The sequence below is a fragment of the Anas platyrhynchos genome, chromosome 6, assembly GCF_047663525.1.
Source record: "Anas platyrhynchos isolate ZD024472 breed Pekin duck chromosome 6, IASCAAS_PekinDuck_T2T, whole genome shotgun sequence".
NCBI classification, from domain to species: Eukaryota; Metazoa; Chordata; class Aves; order Anseriformes; family Anatidae; genus Anas; species Anas platyrhynchos.
In genome coordinates, this window is record NC_092592.1 from 34996936 (window position 1) to 35017902 (window position 20967).

Consider the following 20967-nt stretch of genomic DNA (forward strand, 5'->3'; position numbering starts at 1 on the left):
GCAAACTCTCATCTTTGTGAAAGAAATATGATGTTCTACTAAAAAAAAAAAAAAAAAAATCAAACATCCCGAGGGCTAATGAACAAAAATGCACTATTCCGTGTTAGACTGCAAATCTAACCTCTTCGAATTCATGCCGTAAAACTTCAAATTACTATTTGTTGGCAAGTTGTTTTAGCCTCAAGTACTTACACAGTAAATCACCATTACGCTAATACCATACCTTTGGCCTGAAACATATTAATCTTGGTTAACAATAACTGACATTTACATTACCAATTCAATTCAGGCATTGTGGTAACTAAACATATATGCAAGAGCTTCAGGGAGAAAAGTTATTAGTTCTGAATGTGTCTTTACTTTTCACTGAGAACAATTTTGTGGAAACATCATCATCAATTCTTGCTATAATTCTTAAAAGCATTCAAATCTTTATTTATCTGTAAAATATCTGACTTGGAGTAAAATCTGTATTTGTCTCTTGGGTGCAGCTAACTGTAAAATATAACAGATCTTAGATATTTTTGAAGATATGTTTCTATACTTGATCTACTCAAACTGGGACTTTAAGAACTTGAGTTCTTGCAAAGGAAAGGATAATAGGAATTTGAAGCATTCTGAAAAACATGGCACCAGGACATAACGAATAGTACCAGATCCTCCCAGTAGAGGGAGGATGGGCTTTTTCAGCCAACTTCTGTTTGCATTTACAGAGTTGATAAATACATAAATAAGGACAGCTTTAAACAGGTAAGGTATTCTTTTCTTTATTCAGCCTCATAACACCACCCTAAACTCTCGAGTAATCATAGAAAAAGTACTTCATTATGCCTGTATAGCATAGGGTAAAACATAGAAAACCTTATACCTCTCCTTATACCCATGGAACAGGTATATGGCAACTGCAATGAAGCACAGAGAACACATTTGGATGAAGTATTTTACTGCATCTTTAGAGAGCTCCCTTCCAGACTCCAAATGCATTTTACAATACAGTACCTACAGTACCTTAGATTTCTATATTTTGGAGAAAAATGCTGTTAACATAGCACTTATGTTTAGATAGCATTTTTGCTACATTATAAGAGTGACATAACAAGATACTGTAATTTAACAGCACTGAAACACAAGGAATTTGATGTGTTAGGATTTATGTGGTTTTTATTTATTTTTAAATTTTGTGTTTATATTTGAGAAAGTCACCCACAAAGATTCTTCAAGTAAAACCAGGTATTTAACTCCTGATGAAAATACAATGGATTACATGTATCCCATGTTGCTTTTTGTTTCCCATCTTTTCTTAGCTTCAAATCTGAAACAGAGGAGAAAAAAATCGTGAGGAATAGTGAACACAAACACTTCAGGTATTCAACCATTTCTTAGCAATAATTACAATCAAAACTTATTTTTTAAACCATAATAAAGACAATGTAATTTAACCATATGACCAATACATTAATCCTGGTAAAGCATCCTTAGTCTTACACACTGCTCAAAAGAAAAAAAAAAAAAGACACAAGGTTAAACTAAACAAATAAGATTAACACAAGCCTATTTCAACTAAGGAAACATTCAACTGAGATTGTATTGCATACACTTAGTGCCAACGAAACCACAAATGTTTAATTCCATACTCAAATGACTTACCCCCAAGCAAGCTTCTTTTTCTTCCGAGCTTCTTGGGCAGCCTCTGCTTCTTGTTTGGCTTTTACAAAGTTGCGGCAAGCGGCAGCTTTGGCAATTTTCACACCAAGCTAAGACATAAAAAGGAACAAAGGAAAACTGAATAGAAGCAAATGGCTCATATGAAATGTAAGCCTCACAAATTACTTGGTCTGGTATTGTTTCCCAAAAGTCAATAAATATTAAAATATCTTTCCAATATTAAGCTGATGCTGTACTGTAAGATTAGATGGACAAAAATGTCTCTTGAGAAATACACAAAGGAGTGGGATCCTGTGTCAAGCCATCCTTTTCACTCAATTCCTTAATTTTGAAGGATAAAAGCAAAGGGCACTAACTATGCCTTTCCCACTATGGCCTTTTTTATTTTTAAATTAAATATACACACAAATATATATATACACACACACACCCTCCCTCTCACAGTTATTAAAACCAGTCTGTTTTATAAAACACAGTTAAAACCAGACCTCAATTGTGGTAAAATATCATCTGGTCCTATCAATGTGAAAAGTTTCCTGTATACAACTGTCCTTTCAGGTGAACTGCCACTACCATGCATTTTCCAGTAGTGCCAGTAGCTGTGTTTTCATCAATCAGTCTAAGAAGTAAATGAAACTGTGTCCTTAAGAGTCCATCTGGCTTTTAGTCTTCACACTACCAGCTCGTAGATTATTAGTGTGATAATATGCGTGCTTTCCAAATAACGTCCTAATAGGCTGTAGGTGAACACTATTTTACTTCTGTAATCTTACTCACACCATGAGAATTAAGTCCATATTAGTGCATGACAAGAGGGGGAAAAAAAGAATAGAGCAGATGAAAAAATATGGAAGAAGGCTGGTACAAACTATGACCAGATTATTTTCCTTTATCGGCATTCATAACTTGTTCGCTGTAGTTACATTTTGTAATTGCCATCATGACTTGGATGTTATTTGCAGCTAAATTATGAAAGAATTTGAAGTCTGAAGTTACCGCTTTTCTCCAAGACAAACAAGCAATTCGTTTACCCAGAACTGTGACTAGCTGTGATGTGAACAAACAGGTTTTCCTGCCCTCCAGTTAACTAACATACACTTGGATGTTCAAGATTTCCCCTGAAAGTCATGGAACCACTAAATAAGAGAAGCATGGGAGACCCATGTAAAAGAACCATTATTCATGGTAATACACTTCAACAATCCGCTGCACCTGTGCAGCCAATTTACTCTGAAAGAAGGTTTACTGAAATAAGACAAGAGACAGCTCAAGAACGTAGATGTATTGACATCTACAATTCTCCCACCTAACACCTACCCTGTAGGTAGGTTGATATCCAGATCACCTTTGTTCACACAAAAAAGAAATCTCCCTCATCACTACAAACTATTTACCTTAAGGTCCTTTCAGCATTCATGAATCAAAAATTTAAACTTTCTGCAGGAGAGTTTGAAAGCCTGCAGACCTATCAGGCATTAAACATTACTTTGTGCATTGCTTGAGGCTTTAAGCACTGGCAGTAGAAACGGTTAATAGGAAAGCATAGTCTTTTTCCCCCCAAAAGGAATTGTGCACAACAACTAATGCTAGCCTTTTTTTTTTTTTAAATCTAGTTCATGCATGTGTTTGTTATAGGGTCATAAATATGCACCTATGCAATCATCAAGATGTACAAAATGATATTTCAAAACTTGTGTTAGCTGTAATTTTCTGAGCATTAATAATACTGTAATTCAATGTCAACATCTGAACCACCAAATAGCAAGTGAAAGCCTAACAAAGGATAACATTCCTTATCGTCATTTGATTTTTAGGTGCAACTATTTATGTTGTTATACTTTCACTATAAGAATGCTTATGAAAACTCACTTAAAATATTTAGAAAAATGATTACTTGATGAGAAAGGCTCTATATTTTAAACTAATCTGATGGCTGAAGTCCATGAGAATCCGCAGAACCATGCCTTCATTATTTTTGATTTGCATTTTACCTCCTAATACGCTTGCTAAAAATGAACTCTTACTATATGATGAATAATGGCCTGTCCCTCAAAATATATTCTAGGAATCTACCGAACACTATTCACATACAGATATACACTACTGAGATCTATACAAGTGCTGCGAAAAAAAAAAATCCTTTGATCTGTATTTCTTGGAAGCCAGAATGAGTTCTTCCATCTTTGAAAACTACAGAAAATGGGATAATAAGATCCTCTGTAGTGTATGTGGAAGTAAAAGCTGAAGCATTTTGCAGCAATGATGTTACCATGTCTAGGCTACACAGAGCCAAATTTGCAAGACATGAAAACAAATGTTGCATATAAACACAAATATTTCAGTCAGATTAAATGTCTTCTGCTCCTACCCACACCCAGACATACATCTTCAGTGCCCCTCCCAGAAGAAAACCATAAAAGCTTGGTCAATGGGTTTTACATTAAAAAACATTTCAGGTCATCAGATAACTCCCTAAACTACAATGTTAAAAGAAGTAAAAAAGCATGAATAAAAATATATACAACAATTTCTTGTGTAGTCAAAGTATCAGCATTTTCCATATAGAACATCCAATATTTTGCTGCATTTTAATTAAGGTGTCTAAACATTATCACAAAGAACTGCAAATTGGTCAGAGCACGCAGTAAGGAAAATTAAGCTCTAAAGGCTTTTTATCACCATATTTCAGGAACCAAGGGTGTAAAATGTTCTAATTTGGGATATATTAAAAGCCATAAAAGGTCTTTCAAAAAGATTAATGGTACTTTGCTTGGATTTAAGATAAGGGCTTTAGCTGGTTGGAAAAGCAGGGCCCTGGCTAGACCCTTGAGGCATTCATCTTTACAGCCACTTGGAAGATTTGTAAAAGCGTCTGCATAACCTCCAGCAAACGCACTGCGACACTTTTTTTTTTTTTAAATTCCTTTCAATTTTACAGGTTTAAAGTGTGTAAATCATATTGGGTAGTAAAGCTGATATGATGGTTCATCCTTGTAACACAATATATATATTTTTAAGACAAACTAAATAAAACAACTTAGCTTCTAACAGGGCGAAGACCTTTCCATTTCCAAGTTCACCAATAATCACGTCGAGTATCTTCCTCTAGCTGTTTAATGTAGCATAAGTGAGAAATTCCTCATCCATTATTTTTCATAATATTTCTATTCATCTGAAATTGTTACCTTGTAACACATTTCTGAAGCTTTGCTTCTTTCTAAATAAATGCCTTGGAACTGTTCAAAAATACCAATTATCATACTTTAACTTTTTGTGGAATAACAGGTCTCTATGAAAAATATTTATGCCTTTCTCTTTTGTTCTTTAATTAAATGAAAACAGATGTTTTCTGAAGTAAAGCGGAACCATTACTGGAGTACTTAAAGTGTTAAGGTCTTTAATTTTTATATCAGTTTGGTCTACAATTCCTGATTGTCTTTACTCAAGCTCAACATTAATGTCAAGCAAGTTACCTAGGAGACGAAAGAGATCAAAGAGACAAAAAACCCTCAAATGTCTGATTAATCAAGCCTGCAAACAGCTTATTTCTTTTAGCCTGCATGCAAGTATGAAAATGAGATTCTGGGAGCCGTACATTGTGCAGATTTGTTCATTCTTATCAGAACAAAGCCAGCGGCAGCTTATTTCATGGATCATTGGCACTGTCATCAGTGCTACACAGAACGGGTGACAGCTCCTCATTTTGAGGCTTGAACAAAATTAGCAAAAAGTCGGCACAAATTAGCCTCTCATCTTTTTAGTAATATGACATTATTCATTTACTTTTTATCCAATTTTTAATTTTTTCCTTGTCAGCTATCCCTTTCTAGTGTTTCTTGCACAGCATCATAAAACACTTTTAAAACAAGCAGAGAAATGGATGAAGTTGAAATAGTATGGAAAGTTCCGGCAGAAGAGTAAACATTTTTGTCAAGTTGCACCAGCACCTAACTTTCAGAAAACTTCCTTTAAAAAAAAAATCAAGACATTTAACATCAAGTACTACACTGTAAATATATTCCATTAAAAAAACACCCTGTGATACAAATGCTGAATGAGCCAGATAGATTCAAGAACTGCTCAGAAATATTTAGGTATGACATACAAAATGCTAAACCCACAGAAGCTGTAACAAAACATCTGTATTCAAACAGGTCCTGAAATATCCTATGATCATAGGAGAGAAGCCAAACAGCCTTTTAATACAGTGTTACAGTTCCTCATCAAATATGAATCTAGTTATTTCAGGCTTGCCTTTAGCAATGATTTTCTCCTTTTATGTTATGGAATGTTATCCATTGCTGACGTATATAAAATATATAAAGCAAACAAGAATACCGAGTGGATTTTGCAGTGAAAATTGTCCCCTTTCAATGATGTGCTCAACTTCCACTGTAAAATACTTTGTAATACCTTTGTTGTATTTTTATGCTGTGTATTACAACATCAAATTATATTTGGATGACACAGTAATGGGGCAAGGACAGAACACTGTTATACCATTAAGCTCTTCTCTAGATTTAAACATTTAAATGCTAGTAACTTCTTCCATTCATGAGAAAACACAGCATTAAAAAATTAACTATAAGCTGTTAGATGCTTTACACAGCCCCCTTATAAGAAAGGCAGTTTTAAAAAAAGAACTGTAGTACTGTTTTCAGCAATTTCTTTATCTCTGTTCTTCTAAGTAAGAAAGCTTATTAACAAGCTTTGAACTTAAAATCACATTTACAATAATGTGCCATCAACAGTTTTATAAGCTAATTAGAAAAAAAGATTAATTAATGACTGGCTGCTAATAAAATGGCAATCATGAAGAAAGAAACCAAGGGTGCTAAGCTTCAACTACCACCAATTAAGAGCTAATTACAAACAAATTATATATGTGTTTTGCTGTGGGCTTTAATTTACTAAAATGGTTTTAATTAAAAGAGAAAACATGCTGATTAATTGAACTGCAGAAAAAATCTACAGTATAAACTGTGCTTTGTCTGTCTCTTTAATTAGACTTGTAACATCTGAAATCTTTTTTTAAGGTTTGTTAAGGAAAAGATATACATAATTAAGGAAGCAGAAGAATGTAATTCTAGGTGATAACCCTGCCATGTTCCAAAGGTTAAAAGAAAACAACCTCAATGAAGAGAGATATTTGGAAGCACCTCTGCTAAGTGTTAGAAATAAAATCCCTCACAGATTAAAAAATAAATTCTCCCCCTCCCACCCCCCCCAAGTCCTTCAACTGGCAAGACTTCCAAGTTAATTGGTGCTTGGTTGCATTCTGTATAAAACTGTATCAATCTCTTCAGGTACCTAAAAGCACCACGATAGACTGTGAAAGCTGCACAGAATTTAGGAATGAAACTGTGAGACCAAAGCAAGAGCAGCCAACTCATCCAGCCCTGCAAGTTGTTTGAAACAGCTCTGTACAAGCTCATGATCATCCATATCCTACCCAGATTTTCAATACGACAGCAACAGCTTACAGAATCTGTCTTGATGGTTTTGACACACAACCTTGTTTGTGCACTTCCCATTCTAAATGATATGGCTGAAGTTACTACAAACCACAGTAATTTGAACACTAGAAAATGGTGAAAATTGATCAACACACGTTTTGAAGACAACAGCAAAACCCATTGTGCTGTAACATGAGAATGATGTGCCAGTGAATAGCTAATTAATTTGGTCAATTACGATACAGATCTTTCATTTAAACTTGACTACAATACCATACTTTCCTTGTAAATCGGAGCATTTAAAAAAAATCTTTCACCGAAATGCCAGAAGTCACAAGCTAAGTACACAGAAACAGCACTGTCTAAAAGCCTGCGCTCTTTAGAGATTGACAACTACTTCTGCAATTCAGCATGCCAAATTACAAAATATTTCTAAAGTTCTTTTTGACAGGTAAATCTAACATGGTCAAGATTTTATGGTGTTCAAGTTACAGTCCCCAGGCTAACATGCTCTTAGACAATATGGCACCTACCTACCAGGCAGCAACACAAAAACCACAAGCCAAATGCAAACTCCGAGGTTTAGACAGATTAGTTCTCAGAATATCAAAGCCACAAGAAATCTGCATGCTGCTTCTTGAGACCCCGCACAATAACTTGAGTCAAAAAAGCACAAAGAACAACTCCTGCTCTGGAGAAAAAAGCCTGGAAAATATTTTCAGGTCTATAGGTTGGGGATATAGGGCAAATGTTTGAAGAGTTACTTGGTTGAACAAGGAACAGAACTTTACAAGGTATCACTTCAAAGTGAAGTCAATTTACAGGAAAGTAAAATTACCAAGCATCTCCAGATACTGTCTTTACTCAAAAGGATAAACACCTCACACTACAAAGCCACTGAGCTCTAACTACTCAACTTTAATTCTTAAAAAGTATCTGGACAAATTCTCACAAATACTGTAAGAACAATTCAAGTACAACTGAAGATAATATTCCAAAAAGCTTTTTTGAAAGTATTAGAAAAGTCCACATAATTCTAAGCATCTGGTCCCACCTACATGCACATTCAAGTGCTTGCTACCACTGAATCTCAGTTAGCCTACCCTAGAGTATTCCCAAGAAAGACATTTTTATTGTAATTCAGCTAAACATACATAAACTTCAATGTCACTACAAATCTCATTCTACCAGGTTCAGGATTTTTGGTCAACTCCTATATTACTATTACCATTTCTCTTGATCTCTCTCAAATTAAACAAGTTGTAATTAAATGCAGTGTTCAAACTAGAGCTTTAGGTATGCCATTCCCCATTTAAAAAGGAGAACTTTAAAAGCAGAAAGCCCTGGCTTTTTACAATATAAAAAAAGGTAATAGCAACCAGCTTATAATACTGAACCTTAACTGTGCATGTTGTCACACGTACTGTGCTGGATTGCTAGTTATTTACTACTAATAGTGTTATGATATAGGCATTACAGGAAGCATTTCCACTCTAGCAGTATGTTTAAAAACCCATAGTGGATTATGACTAAGCAGCACGACCCACCTGCATTACGTGGATGCTCAACAAAAATCCATCAAAGAAGCTGATCTTATGTGCTGTACCTGCACCACAGCACAGAAACGCTCAAAACTAGACCAGGTTCTGGAAGCAGTCTAGCCGAAGAAGCAGGGGGTTACTGGTGGACCAAGTTATTCCACACAGCGTAAATGCAGTCGTACCCATGCTCTTTCAGGAATAATTCCACTCATAAATAATGCATTCAAGAATTTCAAGACCACTGTAACTCCTCACCAAAGCAGAGTGTCTCAGAAGAGGACACACTGTGGGGATGGCCCAGGCTCCTGTAGTTAAAGGTATCCGCTAGCTTGATAACATCCAAACTAACGGGGGGTCACTTTTGCAGTCCACCAAATGGGTGGACAACAGGAAACACGGGGTAATACTTTGCAGTGAGGTTAGCCAAGAGGACAGACTATCATCATCATAGAAGTACAATTCTTTTTTTTAATAGAAGTGTGTTAGCCAAGGCAGCCAAGTTGTAACTTCTAGCCTCCCACAGTTGAAAATCTTGAGTGCTACTAAGTGAAGACACTTTGTTTTGAAGTCAGCATTTGGGTGTGTTTGACAAAGCAGAAGAAAGCAACAAATAACATATAGCCCAAAGCCTCATTTACAGAAGTACAGTAACATCCTCCTTAAGGAACCTGCAATAAGTACCACTTGGAAACCAAAACATCCAAAATCTTGAAGCAGCATCATTCAGGTTTTAAGGATATACGTTTCAGTGATTTGCTCACAGCTGCTAGATTATGCATATTGCCGAAATCATCACTGATTTTAAGGGAATCTGATTTAAAAAAAGAACACTTTTTCCACCATGTCATAATGATAGCATATTGACAGCATCATTTTGGCATTCCTTTGCTTTTCAGGACATGTTTCTCCTGCCCATTCTCAGTCATCTGTTTATTTTTGGCTTCATTTTTCTAAATACTGAAGCTGCCCTATCAGTTTCACAGGCTTATAAATGTTATACATCAAAAATTAGTTTCACTTATTAAGGCAGGAAACGGCTTTAAGAACTCTGGGATCTGTGCCTCAAAGCAAAAGCTTTATCAGCAGGTTCCAGTCACTGCTTCTTGCAAAAGAAAATGGTGCCGATTAAAAACCCATACACCTGATTTCAAAAAGAACACCTACCCACTGAACATTTTCTCACATGGCTACAAGGGGGGCTGTACCCCCAAACGGAAGGCAGCTATTTCTCACATACATACCCATAACCCTGCAACATTGCTCAAGAAAAATGAAAGCCATACATAAAAAGATGAGGTTGAGATAAAAGAACAATAATTCATCCACTTATTGCTCTAGACTACAGTAGTGTTGTACTTCAATACAGTCATCGTACAGTTCCATGCCTGACTTGCTCAGTGTTGTGTTGCATTTGGAAGTTAAAACCACAAATAACCCCATGCTCTAAAAATTAACTGAAATCAGTTCTTAGACTTATTTTGTAAAATGACTTTTAAATGTTGTATTTCTCTAAATTGCAAAGAGAGGAGGAAAGTTATGACTGAATCAATACTGCACAATACAAAAGATATTTTATTAATTGTTCTTGTGAACAAAACAATGTTTTAATCAGCCTCTCCCATAATTGAATCCTTTCCTACAGCTCTTCATTGAATCAGAATTAGCCACTGTTAGAAGGATCTCCTTCAAATAAGAAGTACTTTAAAAGATCCACTAAACAACATAAAATACAGGCTCTTAAGATCACACAGAAAAATAAAATCTTGCAGCAGGCTACACAGCACATCTTTAAACTAGCAGAGAACCCCAGTGAATTCACTGAGTTTCTGCCTTCACAGAACTCCTCATGAGATCAAGTCAGAGTCATTTGAGTTTTCCTTCTTCCAGCATGCTATTTATTCAGATAAACCCACTTAACCAAAACCAAGTCAAGGCTGTGAATACTAATAACGCTTCAAGCATTTTGTTTTCAGAATTACAACATGCTAATATTTGAAAGTCAACAATTTGGAGTTAATGTTCCACAAATAATATTATATTGCTGTAGCACCTGGGATATGCTAGATGTTGTACAATCCCGTGGCTACCAAAATCAGATAATAGTTTATCATAAATATTACAAAACCTTAAAACTTCTTACATTAATTTGTTTTTATAGTCAAACAACTTGCACTAGAACCTCAGTATGTTTTATTGATTATGATACTCTACCCACTTTAGAGTAGATGGAATAATGACATTTGTGAAGGAGAACAGCAAGAGTGCTTAATGCTGTACACAAAAGGTAATATAAAAGTATCACCATGAGAAGGTAGCTGGGCTTAAAGGGAACATTAGGCTATGTTTCTATCCCTGTCAGGAGCTGTTATTATTTGCGCAGTGAGGTTCTGTGATCACAGGTAAAAAAGGTTGAGTCTTGTAATTAAAAACTGCCCTGAGTGACTAAGTGTAGCAGTTTCTAACGAATGTATAAGAACACGCACAGAGGAAGTTAGTCTTACCTAACTGTATTTACGGAACCCAGAGAACTGCATTTCTCGTTAAAAAAGCTCTCTCTTTTTTAAGGTCATCACAGTATTTTATTATATGGCATTAAAACAAATTTTTACATTGAAGATTAACTGAAACACCAAGTATTTCTATGATAATGAGAAGCATTCAGAATGCCTTTTTAAATGCTTTTCTAATATCTTTGTATTTGGCAGGTATATGCAGTGAGGACAAAATTACTTCTGTGAACATAGAACAGTGTGCAAGGTAGATGAAAGAATGCAAAGCCCTTGTTCAAATTATATAAATCAGGTGACTTAAAAGATATCTCTTCCACTCACCTCAAACAGCATTACATTTAGGATTTTTTTCCTCACTTATCTTCAAAACTATTCTAACTATATTTTTACCCTCATTTTTTTTTCCTTCAAACTTTCTCCGCTATGCACAGATTGCAGTGGGCACAACAGCCTAGATGGATTACAGTGACGTACTTCTATTGCTGCTACCAACGCACCAATAAAACTGTTTCCCTTTGATATCTCCATTTCCACAGGTTTGTGATTCCTTAACAGGTTAAGTACTTATGCAGCACTACATGCAAGTTTAAAGTATCTTTTTTTTTTTTTTTTTTTTTTTTTTTTTGCAGCAAGCAGACAAAAAACTATCATAAAATTACTCAAATACATCAACTAACAAGACAGTCTCTTCAGGAAAATGGCATTTCTCTCACCTGGATTTATTTGGAGATATACATTTATACTCAAAAATTTTAGCTTTTAAATAAAAAAATATCCATTCATTCTATGAAAATCACTCTAAAGCTACAGAAAGACATTTAGCATTTATTTGCTTCCATTCTTCTTTAAAATTCTTCCTGCCACCAACTCCTAAAGACATAGGAATTAAAAAAAGCACTGACCATCATCACCTTAGGTGAATCTGCCCTTATTTGGATAGATCGTGCTCTAAACTTCCTCAATCTTATCTTTTGCCCCGCTTACCAAGCTTTTGGAGGCAATGCAGAGAATAACCTGATGCATGGGGAACTGACAGGAAGGGAATGTCGTACCCCTATTTTTTTGGCTTGCAATGTGCAGAGAAATCAAAAGCTCAATACAGATCGCTAGTTAGTAATGACTCTAACTTGCAGAGTCTTTATCAAGGCTTCAAGGTAAGGTTACTTGGGAATATTTGTGGTTGTATGGTTGTATTTTTAATTGTTATACAATTGTTATACAAGTTGGCAACCTTTACTAAATCAGCAGCAAAATACCTGAATCACTGAAAAAAATCTGGTTAAGACAAGATGCCCTAAACAACATTCAAAGCTATTTTAGTTAAAACTTTTTTTTTAAACACAGATGTACAAAATTGATTTTTTCCTAAAAGCTTTTGGTAATAGTCCACTTACCTCACGAATGGCTAATCTATCACTCAGCTCCTCAGCTTTATCAATGTCACCTTCAGCCACAGATTTCTCTATGCTAAGTTCAAGGCCAGACTAGAAAAAGAGAAGTAAATACCTTTAGGGGAAATAAACAGAAATAATATGTCTAAAAGAGAGAAAGAAAGGATTTTTTTAAAAAAATATTTTAATAAAATTCTTCATTTTAAGACGGTACATAAACCTGTAATTTCTACGCAACACAAATCACTTTGTCTATGTATTGTAATGGACAGCACAACTAAGAATTCACCGAAAGGCTGCCTGAGCACAAATCATTGCATTAGTTCCATCTTATGTGCAGGATAATACTGTGGGTTAAAAAAAATTACACGGACTAGTTTATGCCTGTCACAATAAAATTCATCTGAAGATCTGGCTTATCTCTTCCATCCCTGGAGCTTTCTAAACAAAATGTGAAATATATGTGTCAGGTAACATGAAGAATGGCAATTACCACTGTATCGTTACAGTTCTAAGATCTTATCTTTACCCAAAAACTGAGTTCTGGCATTGTGCCACTCCACAATACTAACACATTCAGAATTCTAGCTATCCCATGGAAGACTGAGGAAATGCTTCAAAATTCAACCTTTACGATCAGAACAACTCATGAAATGACTTTTACATATAAAGCAACAATAAAACATTTAACAGAAACTATAATTGGAAACTTCAGAATTTCACAGAAAATCACTCATTCATCACAATACACAGTTTATAGCCTCACTAGAAGTAAATAGTAATGATGCTAAAGAAAACACTTTGAATGGTTTCAAAACATATACTTTAAAAAAAAAAATAGAAAGAAACAACTATTGAGAAACTGCAAATACCTGCAATATCCACAAATACCACTCTTAATTATTCAGGTGGAAGTTAAAGGAATGTACAACTGAAAGTTGCAGTGATATCTAGTTGTTAGATGCCTTTTCTGAAATTTATGAGACATTGTGCTAGCAATTAAGTCTCTTAACTTACATGGACAGCAGCTGCATGTTAACTCTTTGGGCCTTATTCCAGAACTAGCCTGAACAGTTTAATGACAAGCAAACGCCCACTAAGAGCTCAGACAGAGCTCAATGTCAGTGTCAATGTAGACATTTACATTATGCAAATGAAAAACTACAGAAGAAACTCAAGATATAATGCATTTGTAACTTGTCTGTTATATTGTAGCAATTACTTCAAATATGATTAGCTCTATAGTAATATTTATGAACAGAATGTGTTGTAAATCCAGTGAAACTAGATGACAGATTCAGTTGTCTAATTCCAAGAGCTGCTGGTTTCAACTAAAGGCTGACTTGACACATTTTGAAGTTAAAGCATGATTAAAAAAAAAAGAAAGTTACTATATTCAGACAATGCAGATCAAGTCTTTTGCCTCTCATAAAGAACAGAATACAAAATCAAACAGGAAAATAGGCATGAATATTGTCCCAGAAGAACGCACAGCAACCTTTTGATCAAAGTACAATTTATGTGAAACCTAGAACAAAATTCACAAATTTTTTTTCCTCATAACAACTTGATCATTTGCTTACTTTCAATTACATTCAGTTTTGCTTTTATCTCAGTTAACACTGACTCTTTTTTTTCCTACCAAGTAGAAGAGGACATTGCTTTTGTAACAGTAATTACCTTTTGTGGAGCCCTGCTATCCACAGGTGATTCAAATCTATCATTGATTCCAAAATACTGTGTAAGTTCTTTCCAATGGTCTTCACAGGCCAACTGTTGAACACTAAAATCCCAGAAAATAAACATGAATATAACCAGTTTGCTTCCCACAACTTGTAATGCTCTTTTCAAAACCAAAAGAAATTCTTCTATTTGGCAGACAAACCCTTTTCACCCACTGACAGTTTTTAATGCAAGTGAAATTACTCCTTTCCCTCTGTAATTGCAATGTCACAATCTTGAAAGCAAGCTTGTACGCAATTATATGCCAAACACTATAGAGAATAACAATAAGTTCTTTGTAAGTTGCATTAAATAACCAATTGTGTTGGTTTTAAATCAAGCAATAAACTCAATTGGGATCAAATTGAGCCTGTGTGACAGACACCAAGCAACTTCAGCAGATATTTTCCATGACACTCCATTTGGCTATGCATGTGGTCAAGCTTTTCACCAGTTTTGCCTGATATTAAAAACAGACCTCAGATAATCACATTGACCTGGTTATACCTCTTAGTCACTTCGTTAGGGTTCTTTTTCAGTTTTTCTAGGAAAGAAAAAGAAATCCAGCATTACATAGTAATACCCTATAGCACCCAACAAAGTTAACAGATTACTAATAAGTCACATTTCCTTTAGAAGGTCAACGCACTAGGATCCATTCCCAATGACCATGTGGATTTAAATCACTCCACTGTCAGGCTTTCATATGAAGAACCTCCTCCAACACTTGTGGGGAGCTCTAATCAGAATACACAAAACAATGTTATAGAACTACTGAAATATGCCTAGCCATTTTAAGCCAGCATTGACTGAAATAGGAGTTCTACCTTCTTTTTGAAGAGAAACATATTACCTGAACTTTAAGTAGCATTTTACAACCTAGTCTTGGAAGTGAAGCACAGCAGCCAGCGAAATAAAGTCCCAGATAACACAAGGCATCTATTAAGGCATTCTACTCGTGGTAAAAATAAAAATGCACTTCCAGCGTACTTGGATAGCAACTCCATTTTGAGAGAAATAAATTCTGGGATTATATAAACACCTTTTCTGCCACGCTTTCTTTTTCGGCCTTTGTTTTCCTGACTTGCTTGCATTTTCATTTCACGGTTTTTCTTCTGAAGCTCCAGAAATTTCTACAAGAGTAAGGAGAGGCAAGAATCAGCTTTTTCTTTCTTTAATTCTCTTTTCCTAATTATTTTTTTTTAAAGTTGCATAATACACTGAGAAATGCTGTCCCAATATTTCATGTGTCCACAGTACTTCCTGCATCTATTACACTAAAACGTATGCACTGAGAGCATCCAACTCTGACAGTGTTAAACGAGAATCGCCTCTGGTGTTTTATCACTTCTATTTCCCATGAAACATGACACTGAATACAGTTCTGATGGTTGTGTGCTCTTGAGCTATTCACTGTTTTATTATCACATAAATGGTATTTTAGAATTTAAGGATTCTAAATAGCATATTCCTTGCACATCAGACTAATTACACAGATGGATGGAGGACAGCAGCTAGTTTCTTCCAATTTTTATTTTGATTCAAAAGGCTGAAACACAGACTGCTTTGTTTATATTTAATCTTTTAAGTCTTTACATACAATGGGAATAAAAGGAGGGTATAAGCAAGTAGGAGTCTTAACACTTGCACCCAGGCCCTACAGAAAGCAGAAGGGTACAGGTCTACTTCACAGGTATAAGTTATCAGCACAGCAACAAAAATGCTTAGCTGTAATTCCTTACTAACACAAAAAATGAAGCTCTGAGCCCATACACTACCATTAACACAAGTCCTGTATAATTGCATGGCTACACAAAGACTTCCCTGCAATGCTTTTAATTACCACTGCACTAGGAAACAGAAATTACATTAAACTCTTAACTAAATTCCTGTCCACCCTCCTTGGAAAAAATTAAGGTATAGTAAGGCGACCACACTTTGATCATATTTTATTTCTTTCTGCGTGTAACTACCTAAAATACCCAAATTGGAGTTATTTTAATTTTAAAAGTGGCCATTCAACTGGTAGCATAGTTCCAAACATCCAGAGCATGCTCAGATACCCACATTCCACATATCTAAAGAAACTCCATGAGGTCGCGTTTCAGATGTGTTTTCTCCATCCGGCACAGAGGTCAGAAGCGATTCACTGGTGGCACTGCTTTCAGGTCCATTCTCCTGCTGTTCAGGAAGCTGAACTCTTTCAGTATCTTCGTTTGCATCTTCCTTCGAAGGGGAACAACACAATTCATCTCCATCATCCGAAGACAAGTCAACATCACTTTCATTCACACCTGGAGGCAAGAGCCCACTCCACATCTTCCAGTTTAAACAGGGCCACTCCAAATCATCTCAAAGACGCGAGGAGCCACATGAGCGGACCTGTTGTGAGATAAATCCACAATCAGCTCACAGAGGGATCAGGAACAGCAGAACATACCAGAAAAAAATTTAATTTCCCTTGAGAAAAGTAACTAACATCAGGTGTTTCAGAGAAGCTCACTACAAAGCTAACACTATTTGAGAGAGGAGTCACGCAGAGGATTTCAGCACACAAACTAACGCCATTACGACCATAACGCTGTTATTTTGTTATTTTCTCTCCTCCCCCCCCCCCCCCCTCCTTAACGCCTTCTCACCAGGGCTTTGTTTACCGCAGCTTCCACAACAACACCCCCAGCCCGCCGGGGCGCACACGCAGCCCTTCTCCACTCCACGCCACCGCCTCCCGGTGGCCGCAGCCCCTCGCCCCGTGTCCCCACCGGCCGTGCAGGGCCGAGCTGGGCCGTGCAAGGCCGGGCCCCCCCGGCCGCCTCCCCTCACGGCCGCCCCTCAGCCCCCGCAGCCGCCTCCAGCCGTGTTTACCTGGCCGCCATCTTAACACCCTCGCAACACCCCGCCCGCCGATTGGGCCCTGCCCCGCAGCCAATCAACGGGAGCTTTGCTGCCCCCGCGCGGGTCTCCATGGCAACCGTGGGTGCGCGGGCCTAGGGCCTGGGACGAGGCGAGGGCGCTTCGGTCACAGGGCCCCGGGGCGGTCCCGCTGTCCCCAAACGTGCAGCGCGGGTGCCTCTGTCGGGCTTATCGGCGGTGCTTGCACGGAAAGCTGGTTGTTCCAGCAATCCTGGCTGTGACAGAAGTGTGGAATCTGTTCAAACACTAAACCTTGGAATAAAATCATAGAACCACAGAACCATCAGGGTTGGAAAAGCCCTTCAAGACCATCTGGTCCAACCACCCCCTACCACCAATGTCGCCACTAAACCCTGTCCCCAAGCACCACGTCCAACCTCACCTTGAACACCCCCAGGGATGGTGACTCCACCTCCCTGGGCAACCCATCTCAACACCTGACTGCACTTTTTGAGAAGAAATGTCTCCTCACCTCCACCCTGAAACTCCCCTGGCACAACTTGAGGCCATTCCCTCTGGTCCTATCACAATACCCAAGTAGGGGTACCTAGGCTGAGACACAGTGACTAGGGTCCACAACCTTACTCTTCAAAGATGGAAAAATCCTTCCAAAGTTCCCCCTAATGTCTTGTAGGAAGGTGGTAGATAGAAATCCTCGAAAAACCCAGTCCTCAGAGCTCGAGTTTTCCTTAAACTGCACCAAGAACCTGGAAAACACACCTCTCCTCTCAGAAACCAGTCTGAAACCGTGAAGGGAATAACACCATACAAAGTATTTCAAAGGCAAATGCTAACTCTGGAGAGCATTCAGTACAGTACTTTTCTATTTGTAAGATACTCTTCTTTGTCTTCTCAGTTTATAGCTGGAACAGATGAGACATGTCTTTAGGAGCAGTCTGAATATGGTTCAGCAAGAAATCTCACATAAAAGGAGCAACAGGAAAGGTGGCATGGATAGATTGCAAGAACAAGATGGAAATATATGGTGGAGATGAAGGGTTCACTGCCACAGACCTGTGTCTGAAAGAGGAGAGAGTTTACAACTGAAATAATCCATAGGAAGATGCAATTGGGGCGTGACGTTTTGACATGTTGAAAAGTAACTCTCAGTATCATGCCCTCTAAGAAAGAAATTGCTGACACCAGACCAAGACACAGCCAAGTTGTGGACAAACATTCAGCCATGAGAGGAACGAAAAAGGGGCAAGAGTTCAAGTGCTATGAAAGATAACGATGGACAATAGGGACTATGGCTTTGCGTAGGGATTTCTTGTGTGGAGTAGCTTCTGGGAAAGGCTGTGAAAGGAAGAAAAAATAAACACCTTTCTCATAAAACAGATCTTCTGATTCATTTCCTTTCTAAGCCATGATTTTATGTCCTCAGTTTCATTTCTGAAATCAATTAATTCCGTAAGTAATCACTTTTTCATGAACTACATGTAAATTTCACACTCAGCTTGCTAACTAGCTTTTCCTCTCATCTGGGAAATCAATTTTTAAGAGATTTATTTTATTTACATTTAATAATTGATTGTATTTGGTATACAGATAAGTGGTAACTGATAAATATATTGATATTGGGAATTCATTTGCCATTTGTTCTACCTAGATGTTAGACCATTAGGCTGCTGCATCATATTTTCTTAGTTCAAACTAATTTTAGAACACTCCAAAAATTGAAAGATTAGGGACATCTTTATAACCTGTAAATTTACATGTTTGTAAGGGATACATTTTAAAAGGGCAAGTTTCGTTTCATGACATGGTTTGTATCTAAAAGTTGTGTTCCTAATTTGGTATCCACAGTCCAATTTCTGGCACACACGTCGGCAGAGGTAGTGCACACAAATGAAATAATATATTTTAAAAAGCTGAATTTCAGAATATTCACTGGTTCTCCCACAAGTTCTGAATTCTCACAGGTTCTTCTATGAGAAAAGATCTGGAAAGAGCTCTTGCATGGCATTCAGCAGTCCAGAAGCATTTGTATTCAAAGATTTTGTTGTTGTTGCTGCTGCTGCTGCTGAAACAATGTGTACAGGGTCTTTTTATGTGGGGAAGGAAAGGAGAAGAGAACACTACAGTACTTTTAGTCCATGCTGTCCTGAGGTAGTCTCACGATGAAGTAGTCTCAAGCAAATTTGCTTGAGAATAGGAATCCTGTATTCTTTCAGAAAATCAGTCTGTGCTTCAGGTGCTATCTGTACTTTCGGAAGTGTTTGAATAGTGTCTTGAAACACCGCCACCTTTGCGGTGTGCATCATACCCAGTACTTGTGCATGGGATGTAAAATATTCTCTAGTCTACAGAAGCCTGGATAGAAGAACTAGCCACACCTTCTGTAGCAGCACTGAAAGGGAATGTTCTGCTAGTTTCTGGGTAAAAAATATTATGATCTACAGAACTTGGTATTGCTTCGGGTCTTTTTGGAACACTCCCTTAATGAGTAACAACAGTGGTCAAATGTTTCAAATATCAGAAAAGCTAACACCCACGTAGATGGCGGTTTCCTGGGGTAGGTTCTGAGATTAGAATTCTCTCCTTCAGACTGGCTGGAGCATGGACTGCTGGACTTCATGACACGGTGGAAGCCTGAACTGTTTTCTCAGACACATGCTGGAAGCCATGATTAGCTAATCATAAGTAATCATATCCATGCTTATTTCCACAAAATATATGCAAATGGTTTCCTAATACAGAAAAAAATTTGCTACAACATAATTTATGCATTAACTGATTCTTGTTTTTAGCAGTAAATGAGGACATCAAGAACTTTTCCTTAAGCATGGAAATATGCTACTTCTTATCCTTTTGAGACACTGTTTTGGAAATATGTCAAAAATGATCAAGAACTGAATTCTCGTTTAAACATAATAGGAAGGCCTTATTGTATTAGCAGATTACTGTCATTGTGTTAGTATACTATCTACCTTGTATTCATTTTTGCTAACATAATGAGAGTTTTTTCTAGCATGATTATATTTTAATACAATAAAATAGTATTGGAAAAGAAAATTAATATGATTTTAAAAAGAGATGTAAAGACAATAAAATAACCTCTTTTTTTTTTCCCCAAACTTTTAATTCGTAGCTAACTTAAAAATACTTTTTATTAATCCTTTAAATAATTATATTCAAATGAGCATTTAAAGTCAGTTAAAAGGATTAAAGAGGTTTTTTTCACATACTGTGCCATATAAGAACCAAATTAATTCTTTGCTAAACAAACATTACAAGAACCATCATAGAGAAAATTAATGGAAATCTCCAAAGAATGTTATCTAAGACAGTACATTAAAGTATATTAGTAAATATTCTATAGGATATATTCTAAGTAGTAATGATGTTTTGTAACACGAGCTTTCTTTACCTCATTGAACGTAAGACTTTAACCCCCACAAGCCCCTGCCTGAGCCCCGATTCAAAGCCTGTTAAAGTTGGTGGAAAGATTTTCATTGGCTTCATTTAGTTTTGGATTAGGCCAAGAGTGTGCAGCAGAGAGCACAAAGAGCACAAATTGGCAGCACAGGCATTTAGTTGGTTCGTTGTACTAGGCATTGTCACTTGTCAGTCGATCTAAGTCCTCTTACATTCTCATTCCAGTGGTCCCAAGGATACTAAGGAAAAAATGGAAAGGGATGTAATAAGGAACAGTATTCTGAAGGAAAATGAGGAAAAATGGGCTTAATCCCCTGAGTACAGTTGAGAAGCTTTGCAGTGTGCTCCATGCTTGGCCCTTGTACCTGCTAGTAGCCATGGTCTACCATGA

At 36.9% G+C, this 20967-nt stretch overlaps 1 protein-coding gene across 2 annotated transcripts; it reads right to left on the reverse strand.

Moving 5' to 3' along the window:
- Nucleotides 1-751: 751 nt before the first annotated feature.
- FAM204A (family with sequence similarity 204 member A) lies at nt 752-17294 on the reverse strand. Of its 2 annotated transcripts, none has more exons than XM_027460323.3 (8): nt 17151-17294; nt 16353-16667; nt 15328-15418; nt 14793-14829; nt 14244-14346; nt 12567-12656; nt 1648-1754; nt 752-1312 (listed from the first exon to the last, which is right to left on the reverse strand). In XM_027460323.3, exons 2-8 carry the CDS (start codon nt 16602-16604, stop codon nt 1261-1263), a joined length of 732 nt encoding a protein of 243 aa, XP_027316124.2. In that variant the 5' UTR covers nt 16605-16667; nt 17151-17294; the 3' UTR covers nt 752-1260. The 2 variants fall into 2 exon arrangements, with proteins under 2 accessions (XP_027316124.2, XP_005021174.3); XM_005021117.5 differs by lacking the exon at nt 17151-17294 and adding an exon at nt 16925-17102.
- Between the last annotated feature and the right edge of the window lie 3673 nt (nt 17295-20967).